This window comes from Carcharhinus amblyrhynchos, chromosome 35 (assembly GCF_965287045.1).
Source record: "Carcharhinus amblyrhynchos chromosome 35, sCarAmb.v2.hapA, whole genome shotgun sequence".
Taxonomy (NCBI): Eukaryota; Metazoa; Chordata; class Chondrichthyes; order Carcharhiniformes; family Carcharhinidae; genus Carcharhinus; species Carcharhinus amblyrhynchos.
In genome coordinates this window covers 9,284,789-9,296,554 of record NC_137358.1, presented here as the reverse complement: position 1 = coordinate 9,296,554, position 11,766 = coordinate 9,284,789, and the positions used below count along the sequence as shown (strand labels likewise).

Sequence of the window (11,766 nt, the reverse complement as noted above, 5' to 3'; positions counted from 1 at the left end):
CCCACAGTTCGAAAGACGTGCTGGTTAAGTGCATTGGCCGTGCTAAATTCTCCCTCAGTGTACCCGAACAGGCTCTGGAGTGTGACATGTTGGGGATTTTCACAGTAACTTCATTGCAGTGTTAACATAAGCCTTACTTGTGACACTGATAAATGAACATTAAACCTTAAAGCCTCCGCGTTGCAGCCATTCTATAATCATTTGCGCTGTGTATCTGCTCACCAGTGACTTCTCTCTTAGCCATTCTACCTGCCACAGGACAATTAAAACTCGAAGTTTCTGGTTTTTGTGCTGACCCCATTTGGCTGATTGAGATGGAGAGGTCATTTGTGAGCAAGGCATAAAGGTAGAGAATTATTTTTAAATAATTCTAAAGATTAATGGCGGCAATTTTTGGGGATTTGAATCAATCTTCGCTCATTCCACTGAGGTGGTGGTGAGGATTTATTTGGTTTTAAACACATAAAGACTGGGGGTGGCTGGGGAGAGGAGGGGGTAGAAAAGTCGCTTAGCAACGCAAGGCAGGCTTCAGCCCGGCCTACACTTCCGGCGCAGCCCAACCTGCTGGGGCCGGAAGCCGGGGCTGATTGACGCGCCGTCTGACCAGTCGAAGGGCAGAGCGGTGAGGCAATGCCGGGGCCTGGGCCAATCGGCGAGCGGAGGGGGCGGGAGCAGGGCCGCCAGCAGGTTTGGGTGGCGTGCAGGAAGGCTCCTCGGGGTTGTCTCAGTGGTTTTTAAAGGTAAGTTTGCGAGCACCAGTTTTTTTAAAAAAATAAATATATATATTCTTTCTTTTTTTTGAAAGGTTGAAATAAATTTGCAAAGTGTAAATCCGGGGGGGGGGAGAGAATATTATAGGAGCTGGAAGCCTAAGCTATTTGCCCTTTGAATACAAATACATTGTAAGTGTTCAGCCCTTTTTACACTGAAAGTCCTCCTTGAGTTATTGCAGCTGCTCACCTTGCTAATATGTTCTTCTCTTTCTACTAGCTTTCTCCCTTGAGGGGGCTGGATCATAGAACCCCTATGGTGCAGAAGAAGGCCATTTGGCCCATCCATTCTGTGCTGTCCACAGTCCCACCCTATCCCCATGTATATACCCTAGCTAAACCGCACCCCCCCCCCCCACCCCGACACTAAGGGGAGAACTTAGCATGGCTAATCCACCTAACCCTTGCAGGAAGAAACCCATGCAGACTTCAACGCGGCAATGAAGTTACTGTGAAAATCCCCCCCTGCAGTTGCCACACCCCTGTTCAGGTACACAGAGAGAATTTAGCACAGCCACTGCACCCTAACCAGCATGTCTTTTGGACTGTGAGAGGAAACTGGAGCATCTGGAGGAAACGCACACAGACATGGGGAGAACGTGCAAACTCCACACAGACAGTGACCCAAGCCGGGAATTGAACCTGAGTTCCCTATGCGGTGGGGCAGCAGTGCTAACCACTGTGCCACCATAAGTGAACCAGATGGGTTTTTCCGACAATGGTTTCATGGTCATCAGTAGATTCTTAATTCCAGATTTTTTGTTATTGAATTCAAATTCCACTATCTGCTGTGGTGGGATTTGAACCCTGGTCCCGCAGAGCATTAGCTAAGATTCTAGATCAACAGCCTAGCAGTGGGCAGCACAGTGGTTTAATACTACTGCCTCACAGCACCCAGGACCTGGGTTTGATTCATTTTATTCACTTATTAGTATCACAAGTGGGCTTACATTAACACTGCAATGAAGTTACTGTGAAAATCCCCTCGTCACCACACTCTGGCGCCTGTTTGGGAGAATTTAGCATGGCCGATCCACCTAACTTGCATGTCTTTTGGACTGCTGGGGAGAAACCGGAGGAAGCCCATGCAGACATTAATGCTGCAATGAAGTTACTGTGAAAATCCTCTAGTCACCACGCTCCAGTGCCTGTTTGGGTACACTAAGGGAGAATTAAGCATAGCCAATCCACCTAACCAGCATGTCTTTTGGACTGCAGGAAGAAACCGGAGCAGCCGGAGGAATCCCACGCAGACATTAACCCTGCAATGAAGTTACTGTGAAAATCCCCTGTCGCCACATTCCGGCGCCTGTTCAGGTACACTGAGAGAGAATTTAGCATGGCTGATCAACCTAACCATGGACTGTGGGAGGAAACCGGAACACCCAGGGGAAACCCACGCAGACACAGGAAAACGTGCAAACTCTGCACTGACAGTGATTCAAGCTGGGAATCAAACCCGGGCCCCTGGCACTGTGAGGCAGCAGTGCTAACTGCTGTGGTGCCCTGTACTGCTCACTATTGGGTGTGGTATGATTAGTGCAGGGCAAACTGCCTCCTTCCCTCCTCACCCGAATTCCTGTTGTACCAGGTGAATGGTCATTTTCCACCTGCCAGCCGATTTTCACTCCTATGGCGCATTTAACAGTGAAAGTATCCTCAGGCACTTTGCAGGAAAAGATCTATGTGATACCGAGCCACATGTTTCAAAATTGTGTGTGATTTGCATCAAATAGCTGGGGTCCAAACTGTTTCCACCTGCAGAAGGGGTAGTGGGAGTTGCGGAGTGGACGGGGGGAGTGGAGGGAGGTTGTGGAGGGCGAGAGCCAGAGGGTGCAGGATTCAGATGACGAGCAAAAGAAGCAACGGCAGAAGGAAAAATGTTTCAACACTGTGTGAGGTCAGGAATATACGTCCTGAGAATGTTTGATTTCATTTATCATTGTCACATGTATTGGGAGACAGTGAAAAATGTTGTTTCTTGCACGCTACACAGACAAAGCATGCTGTAAATAGAGTACATAGGGGAGAAGGAGAGGGTGCACAATGTAGTGTTACAGTCATAGCTAGAGTGTAGTGAAAGATCAGCTTAGTGTACGGTAGGCCCATTCAAAAGTTTGATGGCAGTGGGGAAGCTGTTCTTGAGACAGTTGGTATGTAATCTCAGACTTTTGCATCTTTTTCCTGATGGAAGAAGATGGCAGAGAGAATGTCTGTGGCGTGTGAGTCCTTGATTATGCTGGCTGCTTTGCCAAAGCAGTGGGACATTTAGACGGAGTCGATGGATGGGAGGCTGGTTTGTGTGTTGCATTGGGTTACGTTCACAATCCTTTGTAGTTTCTTGTGGTCTTGTTCGGAGCAGGAGCCATACTAATTTGTATACGTCCAAAAAGGATGCTTTCTGTGTGCGTGTGCAAAAACTGGTGAGAGGTGTAGCTGGCATGACCAATTTCCTTAGCCTCCTGAGAAAATAGTGTTTTTGGTGGGTTTTCTTAACTATAGCGTCAGCGTGGAGGGACCAGGACAGGTTGTTGGTGAATGTATGTGTGGAGAGGCAAATTTAGTTGAGGCTTTTAAAGGAGAATTGGATAATGATCTGGAGAGAACATTTGCAGGGCTCCGGGGAAGAAGAGGTAAGTAGGAATTTAGCAAAGAGTGGGCATCGACATGCCAGCCCAAATGGCCTCCTGTGTTGTAATCATTCTATGATATAATTAGCACACCTGACCAAAAGCTTGGTTAAAGATGGGGGTTTCGAAGGAGGAAAGAGAGAGAGAACATGAGAGATGTTGAAGAAGATAATTCCAGTGCTTGGGATCAGGGACTGATTAAGACTGACAGATAATCGTAACCAGGGTATAAAGGTAGATAGTTATTTTTAAATAAGACTCAGAATTCTCCATGCTAGGGTCGAGAAATCAGTGTCGGAGTGATTAAAATCGGGGATGCCCCGGAGGTCAGCATTACCACAGAGATTTCTGAGGGTTGTGGGAAGTAAGAAGGATTTAAAATCTAGATGCTGACAGGGGAGCTAATACAGGTCAGGTCAGTGCATACCTGGGTGATTGAATTGAAGTTAATACAATTAATAACTAATATTAGAGAGGCATTGCGGACATTTTGTTTTCCTCCAGAACATCATGAGGGTCTTGCTGCTGGAGGCAGTAACCCTCATCGTGTTTTAAAAAGTGTTTGGAGAACCAAATATCATAACAGTCAAGGATATGGGACAAGTGCAGGAAATTGAGATTAGCATGCCTTCAAGTGGTAGTTATTGTCAGTGCAGGATTGATGGCCTGAAGGGCCTTTCCTGAAGGGCTGTGTGACTCTATGGGTGGGATTTTCCAGCTGCACTCACCCCAAGCCTGGGAAGTCCTGCCCAAGGTGCATTGTCCTGTGCCACCCACTATAATTCCTGTGGTGGGCGGGATGGTAAAATTCTGCCCATAATTCTGTGACTCTATAACTCTTAAGCACTTAATATGCCATAACCTACGGGAATATAGGCGAATGCTAGAAGGTTGGGTTAGGCTCAGCAACTTTTTTTCTTTCTGCCAACAGAGATAGGATGGGCCAAATGGTGCTGTAAGTATTTGATTTTTCGGTGGTAGAGTATAGGCAGCAGAAGTTTGGATGAGCTCAAGTTGATGGAGAGTGTAAAGTTGGAGGTTGGCCAGGAGAATATTGCAATAATCGAGTCTGGTTTCAGCAGCAATTTTTTAAAATTGATTTTGTGGGATGTGGGAGTTGCAGGCAAAGCCAGCATGTGCTGCCCATCCCTAAATACCCATGAATTTAAGTTTGTATTGATACAGGAGCAGCGAGATATTTCAAAATAGGGAGTGACTAGGATGGTGATTTGCGATTTATGATTTGATTTATTATTGTCACATGTATTAGTATACGGTGAAAAGTATTGTTTCTTGCATGCTATACAGACAAAGCATACCGTTCGTAGAGAAAAAAAGGAGAGGGTGTATTGTGCTTGTTGCCCTTGGCCTGAGGTGCTATTGAAGAAACCTTGACAGGTTGCTGCAGCGCGTCTTGTTTGTTGCAGCCAATGTACACTGGTAGTGGAGGCAGTGAATGTTTAACATGGCGGATGATGAGCTAATCAAACGGACTGCCTTACCGTGGAGTAAGTATGTTGCTTGTTTTTAGAGCTTCATTCCTCCAGACAACATGACTGTTTCTTCAGTTTCAGTTGGAGACGGAGGGGTTTGAGGAGACGGATTGGAGTGGGCACGGAGGGGTTTGAGGAGACGGATTGGAGTGGGCACGGAGGGGTTTGAGGAGACGGATTGGAGTGGGCACGGAGGGGTTTGAGGAGACGGATTGGAGTGGGCACGGAGGGGTTTGAGGAGACGGATTGGAGTGGGCACGGAGGGGTTTGAGGAGACGGATTGGAGTGGGCACGGAGGGGTTTGAGGAGACGGATTAGGTGGAATAGAGAAGCCTGATGTTCTCTTTCCATTTGAAGATATCCCCAAACCTGTGAGCAGTTTTAACAGAGACCATCCAGAAATGTTGATGAATTGCTGAACTGGTTGTCCACTGTGAGTGGTCAAGTCTGTGTCCCTTAGGAGTTGGGACCCATACCAAGGGTAATGACCAGGGTGATCTTTAACCGTTTAATGTGGAAAAGGCCGCCTTAGATGGACACAAGACTTTGGTAGCTACAGAAATGTCGTGGAGGGTCACTGAATTATAGAATCCTATGGTGCAGAAGGAGCTTATTTGGCCAATCCAGTCTGCACTGATAACAATCCCACCCAGGCCCTATCCCAATAACTCCCATATTTACCTTGCTGGTTCCCCTGACACTAGTATGGCCAATCCACCTAACCTACACATCTTTGGAGTGAGAGGGGAAACTGGAGCACCCAGCTGAAACCCATGCAGATACAGGGAGAATGTGCAAACTCACACAGACAGTCACCCAAGGCTGGAATTAAACCTGGGCCCCTGGCGCCATGAGGCAGCAGTGCTAACCACCGTGCTGCCCTTTTTAGACAAAGCCTAGAGAGTTGGGAATTTGGAAAGGTTGTTGTAAATAGTTTGCAGAAGAGTTTATTCCCACCCCAGGCAGACGCAGCAGGAAGTGTGAGTGTATGTTATATATATGGAGGGCAGTGAACACAGGAGCGAGGGCATGACAATTTGAGATGTAGAAGGCAATCTCCGAGGATGAGAAGTTGCTCGCTGCACAGGTTGAGAGGGGAAGAGAAAGAAGGAAGCACAGAGCTGGTCAGTAGTTAGGGAAGTGCTGCAGAGAAGCATGACAAAATATTTCTCTCACGCTCATATGTATCCCACTCCTCTTACCGAAATCTAGTATAAAAGCAAATTACTGTGGATGCTGGAATCTGAAAACAAAAGAGAAAATGCTGGAAAACCTCAGCAGGTCTGGCAGCATCTGTAAGGAGAGAAGAGAGCTGACATTTCAATTCCAGGTAACCCTTTGTCAAAGCTGAAATCTAGTTCTGGGATGACTCCTCTTTCTCAGAATGTGGAAACTGCTACCACAGGGAGTGGTTCAGATGTGCAGTATAAATATGCATTTGAGGGAAAACTAACGAGGTGGATGGGAGAGAAGGGATTAGAGGGTTATGTGCATAGGATGATGTGGAGTGGGAGGAGGCTCACATGTAGAATTAACATCGAGTGGCACAATGATTAGCTTTGCTACCTTACAGCACCTAGGACCTGAGTTCGATTCCAGCTGGGGTGATAGAGTGTGCGGAATTTGCATGGTCTCCCCGTGTCTGCATGGGTTTCCGCCAGGTGCTCCAGTTTCTTCTCTCACTCCCAAAGATGTGTGGGTTAGATGGATTGGCCATGCCCCTTAGTGTCAGGAGGATCAGCAGGGTAAATATGTGACATTGCGGGGAGAGGGCCTTCGTGGGCTTGTTGTTGGTTTAGGCTCAGTGGGCTGAATGGCCTCTTTCTTCCCCATAGGGATTCTGTGACATAGACCAGTTGTATTGAATACCTATTCCTGTCCAGTAAATTTAATGTCATTCAGTGCATCTGCACCTTGCTCATCTTCGGACTGGATTATTCCCTGTTCAGCCTTCTGCTCCCAACTACCATAAACTGGTCCCAAATTTTGTTGCCTGTCTCTGACCCTGCAACAAACTCCATTAATCCACCCTCTCTCTCTCTATCCCTTGCTCACTCTCTCTCTCTCTCTCTCTCTTCTATGCTCGTCCCTTGTCCTTCATCCTTCTAAATAAAGTATCTTCTTTGGATAAACATATGGATGATATTGGAATAGTGTAGGTTAGATGGGCTTTAGATTGGTTTTCATTGGTCGGTGCAACATCGAGGGCTGAAGGGGTTGTCCTGCGCTGTTATGTTCTGTGTTCTCCTTGGTAATGTCTTTAATCCTTTCAATCCAGTGCCCTCCCCCGACACACAAGTCTCCATTTCTTGGACTACACCCTGCTGTATATAAATCTTTCCCCAAACTGCTGGTGGTCACTGCTTCACACATCCCACCTGCACCCGCACCCGTTTGTCACCCCTCCTTTAGTTGAGTGTAATTTTTCCACATGACTCTGCTGCACATGAGATGCTTTTCGACATTAAAGGTGCCATATAAATGCAAATTATTGTTGTTGGATAGCCTCAGAAGTGGGGGCTCTGACCAATTCCTGTTCCCTAATCCAAGGCCTTTTTTTGGTGCTTCCATTGATGCCTCCATAAATTTATTTGGACAAAGTGACTTTGACAAGAAACAGTTTTATGAAAGAAGTCACTGGGTTGTTCTAATAGCTTGATCAGTGTGAGCTGTGAAGCAATCTAGATCAATTTGCTCCGGTCTGTACCTAGCTAACTATAATTATACCTAGTTAGTTATCATTGCACTTAGCTAGCTAGTTATAATTGCACTTAGCTAGTTATAATTGCATCATTGTGCTGAGCTAATTACAGTTATGCTGAGCTAGTTATAGAATCCTACAGTGCAGAAGGAGGCCATTCGGCCCCTTGAGTCTGCGTCGATCTCGATCACAATCCCACCCAGGCCCTAACCCCATAGCCCCATGCATTTACCTTGCTAATCCCCTGATACTGAGGGGCAATGTAGCACGGCCAATCCACCTAACCCACACACCTTTGGACTGTGGGAGGAACCCGGAGGAAACCCACGCAAACATGGGGAGAATGTACAAATTCCACACAGACAGTGACCAATATAATTGCCCCTAGCCAGTTGTAATCGTGCCGAATTAGCTATAATTAATTGTTCCAAGCACGTTCTAATTGTACTGGGAGGGCAAAATCATCCAGCATTTCCACTCCCATCCCGTCACCTGTGACGTCACGTATTACATGGTTTGGTTCATCTGTAGTGCCCCAGTGGACAATGATCTGACAGTCCTCAGGATCAAGGCATGTATGTAAGAAGCAGCTGTGCAGCGAGGCAGTAGAATGTTACTGACTCTCTCCTCTCCTCTCTCTCTTCCCCAACCCCCACAAACACACGCACACAAACCTGTATGTGGTACTCCTTTAAAAGTGTGGACTTGCACCAGAATCTCTCTGCCAATCTCACTCACTTCAGTTTATTTAAAATTGTGTCTGGCTCACCTATGACTACTGTGTGGGGTCTCCTTATTTGAGAAAGGATATACCAGCACTGAAGGGGACGCAGAGGAGATTCACTAGGTTGACTCCAGAATTGAAGGGGTTGGCTAATGAGGAGAGACTGAGTAGACTGGGGCTATACTCGTTGGAATTCAGAAGAATGATGGGAGATCTGATAGAAACAAGTAAGATTATGAAGGGAATAGGTAAGATAGAAGCAGGGAAGTTGTTTCCACTAAGGGGCGTGACCTCAAAATAGTGGGGAGCAGATTTAGGACTGAGTTGAAGAGGAACTTCTTCATCCAAAAGGTTGTGAATCTGTGGAATTCCTTGCCCAGTGAAGCAGTTGAGGCTACCTCATTGAATGTTTTTAAGGCAAGGATAGATAATTTTTTGAACAGTAAAGTAATTAAGGGTTATGGTGAGTAGGCTGGTCAATGGGGATCAGCCATGGAAAGATCAGCCATGATCTTATTGAATGGCACAGCAAGTTCGAAGGGCCAGATGGCCTACTCCTGCTCCTAGTATTTATGAGGTCCTCACAAAGTTTTGGTCGGGAAGATCGAATGGCATCTAATTGGCTATTGCAAATTATTCCTGATTCAGCTTCAGTAATTTTGACAGGCTAATTGACCAAGATAGGGCATAGCAAGTAGGCTTAATCCTATCCCCTTTAATAAGAGGGAAATGATAGTACAGTAGTAATGTCACTGGACCAGTAATCAGAGACCAAGGTTAATGCTCTGGGGATAAGGGTTCAAATTGAATTTAAATTCACTTCACAAACAAATCTGGAATTGAAAACTAGTCAGAATAATGATCATTGGATGTTATTAAAGCTTGCTTGGTTCCTTTTAGTGAAGGGATTCTGTGTGGTCTGGTCTACTTGTGGCTCCAAATCCAAAGTGAATGGTATTGACCCTTTACTGCCCCCTGAAATGGCCCAACAAGCCACTGTGTTCACGATGCTGGCCTTGCCAGCAACACCCACAGCCCATGAAAGAATCGATAGGAAGAAAAGCATGCAATAGAGGTCACATAGCAACCAAATAAGTGCAGGGTCACTGACTGACCCACGTCCCCTTGACCCAGGAACTCTCAAGGCTATGTAGTACCTCGCATCCTTTCTTGACTGAGATCCATTTGCTCCATACACTACAAGCAGTGAACTGGGACCTTGCTTTCATTGTGACTCAAGACAATTGTGTTCTTAGCTGAGGAATCAACTGTTGTCAGTACTTGCTTGTATCGTGTAGCAAGGAGTTACTTTAAGAGCAGGTTAGTTGAAAGTTTATTATTTATTAGTGTCACAAGTAGGTTTACATTAACACTGCAATGAAGTTACTGTGAAAATCCTCCACATTCCAGCGCTGGTTCGGGTACACTGAGGGAAAATTTAGTATGGCCAGTGCACTTAACCAGCATGTTTTTCGGACTGTGGGAGGAAACCAGAGCACCTGGAGGAAACCCACACAGACACGGGGAGAATGTGCAGACTGTGCACAGATAGTCACCCAAGGCTGGAATTGAACTCGGGTCCCTGGTGCTGTGAGCCAGCAGTGCTATCCACTGTGCCACCCTTGAAAATAGAGCAGAGGAATGGGAATGCCTGGATCGCTGGACAGAGCGCTTGCATGGAATGTTTTCCTTTTCCTTGTAAGACCCTGAGAAGATTCTAGATTGAAGTCCCACCCTGAAGGCTTGAGCAGTCCAGGCTGAAACTGCCAGTGCAGTACCGAGGGAGTGCTGCACTGTTAGAAAGTGCCAGCTTTCAGACAAGGGGTGGAATTCTCAATCGTTTCAACGATGTGGCACTTTACCCTCACTAAATGTTGTTCATTCTAATGTCTTCTTTGCAAACACAGTACACAACAGTATGGTGATTGCAGGCCATGGAATCCATACGTGTGACAGCTAGAGACCTATGTGAATATGATGATCTTGCAACAAGCCTGGTGCTGGATCCTTACCTGGGTTTCCAAACCCACAAAATGAACATCAGGTATGACAATTCAGCCACTTGCTTTCTCTCTTCTCGTGTTGGCTATGGTTCAGTGGGTAGCGCTCTCATTTCTGTGTAACACCACAAGGTTCTGGGCAAAGATGCGGTGGGGAACGTGAGGAAATTTTTTTTTTTACACAGCAAGTGGGAATGACGTGGAACTCACTACCCCTAAAGGGTGGTGGAAGCATCAACAATTTCAAAAGGAAATTGGCTAGGCACTTGAGGGGAAATAGCCATGTAGGGTTAACTTTAAGCACAAGTTTATTTATTAGTGTCACAAGTAGGCTGACATTAACACTGCAATGTAATTACTATGAAAATCCCCTTGTCGCCACACTCTGGCATCTGTTCGGATACACCAAGGGAGAATTTAGCATGGGCAATGCTCCCTAACCAGCACATCTTTCAGACTTTGAAGGAAACTGCAGAACCCAGAGGAAACCCACGCAGACACGGGAGAACATGTAGACTTCGCACAGGCAGTGATCCAAGCTGGGAATTGACCCCGGGTCCCTGGCGTTGTGAAGCAGCAGTGCGAACCACTGTTCCTCCCCTTGGAGATAGATTAGAGGGGTGAGACTGATTGGATCGCTCTACAGAGAGTGTGCATGGACTGAATGGTCTCCTTTTCTTTGTAGGACCCTGAGAAGGTTCTAGGTTGAAGCCCCACCCAGGAGAATTATAGAGTAGAATCATAGAAGGCCCGCAGAGCAAAAGGAGGCCATTTGGCCCATCGAGTCTGCACCGACCACAATCCCATCCAGGCCCTATTCCTGTAACCCCATACATTTACCCCATTAGTTCCTATGACATGAAGGGGCAATTTAGCATGGCCAATCAACCTAACCCAGACATCTTTGGACTGTGGGAGGAAACCGGAGCACCCGGAGGAAACCCACGCAGGCACAGGGACAATGTGCAAAGTCCACACAGACAGTGACCCAAGCCGGGAATCAAACCTGAGTCTCTGGCGCTGTGAGGCAGCAGTGCTAACCACTATGCCGTCTGACTTGATCAATCCAGTGCAGTACCAAGGGAAAGTTGTACTGTTACTTTCAGACGAGGGGTGGAATTTTCTGGCCATTCATAGCAGAGGGATTTTCTGCTCCAGTCATGGTGAACGGAGATTTGGCTGAGCGCCAAATTCTCCATCCCCGCGTGCAACGGTGGCAAGACCTGAACTCCCATCTGTCAGTTCAGCAGTGAATTATCCCACAGCACTATTTCAGGGAAGTGCAGGGGATTTCCCACATTTATCTCTCAATTTCAGTCAGGGAAACAGTTTATCTACTCATTATCACATTGCTGTTGGTGGGAGCTTGCTGTGTGTAAGTTTGTGGCTGTAATTTCCATATGGTATCATTGATTACACTTCAACAATTGTTTTATTGGCTGTTAAGT

The 11,766-nt window shown here is 46.5% G+C and overlaps 1 protein-coding gene across 3 annotated transcripts in view; it reads left to right on the top strand.

Annotated features, from left to right (window-relative positions):
* The first annotated feature begins 675 nt into the window (after positions 1-675).
* The window catches only part of LOC145361672 (uncharacterized), a 34,159-nt gene continuing 23,068 nt past the window's right edge, over positions 676-11,766 (top strand). For 2 of the 3 annotated variants that reach the window (XR_013889850.1, XM_080217566.1), the window contains exons 1-3: positions 676-740; positions 1,989-2,087; positions 10,226-10,362. Coding sequence is in view for 2 of the 3 variants with exons in the window: in XM_080217566.1 (XP_080073692.1) it covers positions 10,253-10,362 (110 nt within the window). In the remaining variant the exon portion in view is untranslated. The remainder of the gene's footprint in view (positions 741-1,988; positions 2,088-10,225; positions 10,363-11,766) is intronic. The other variant, XM_080217567.1, reaches the window with a different exon arrangement.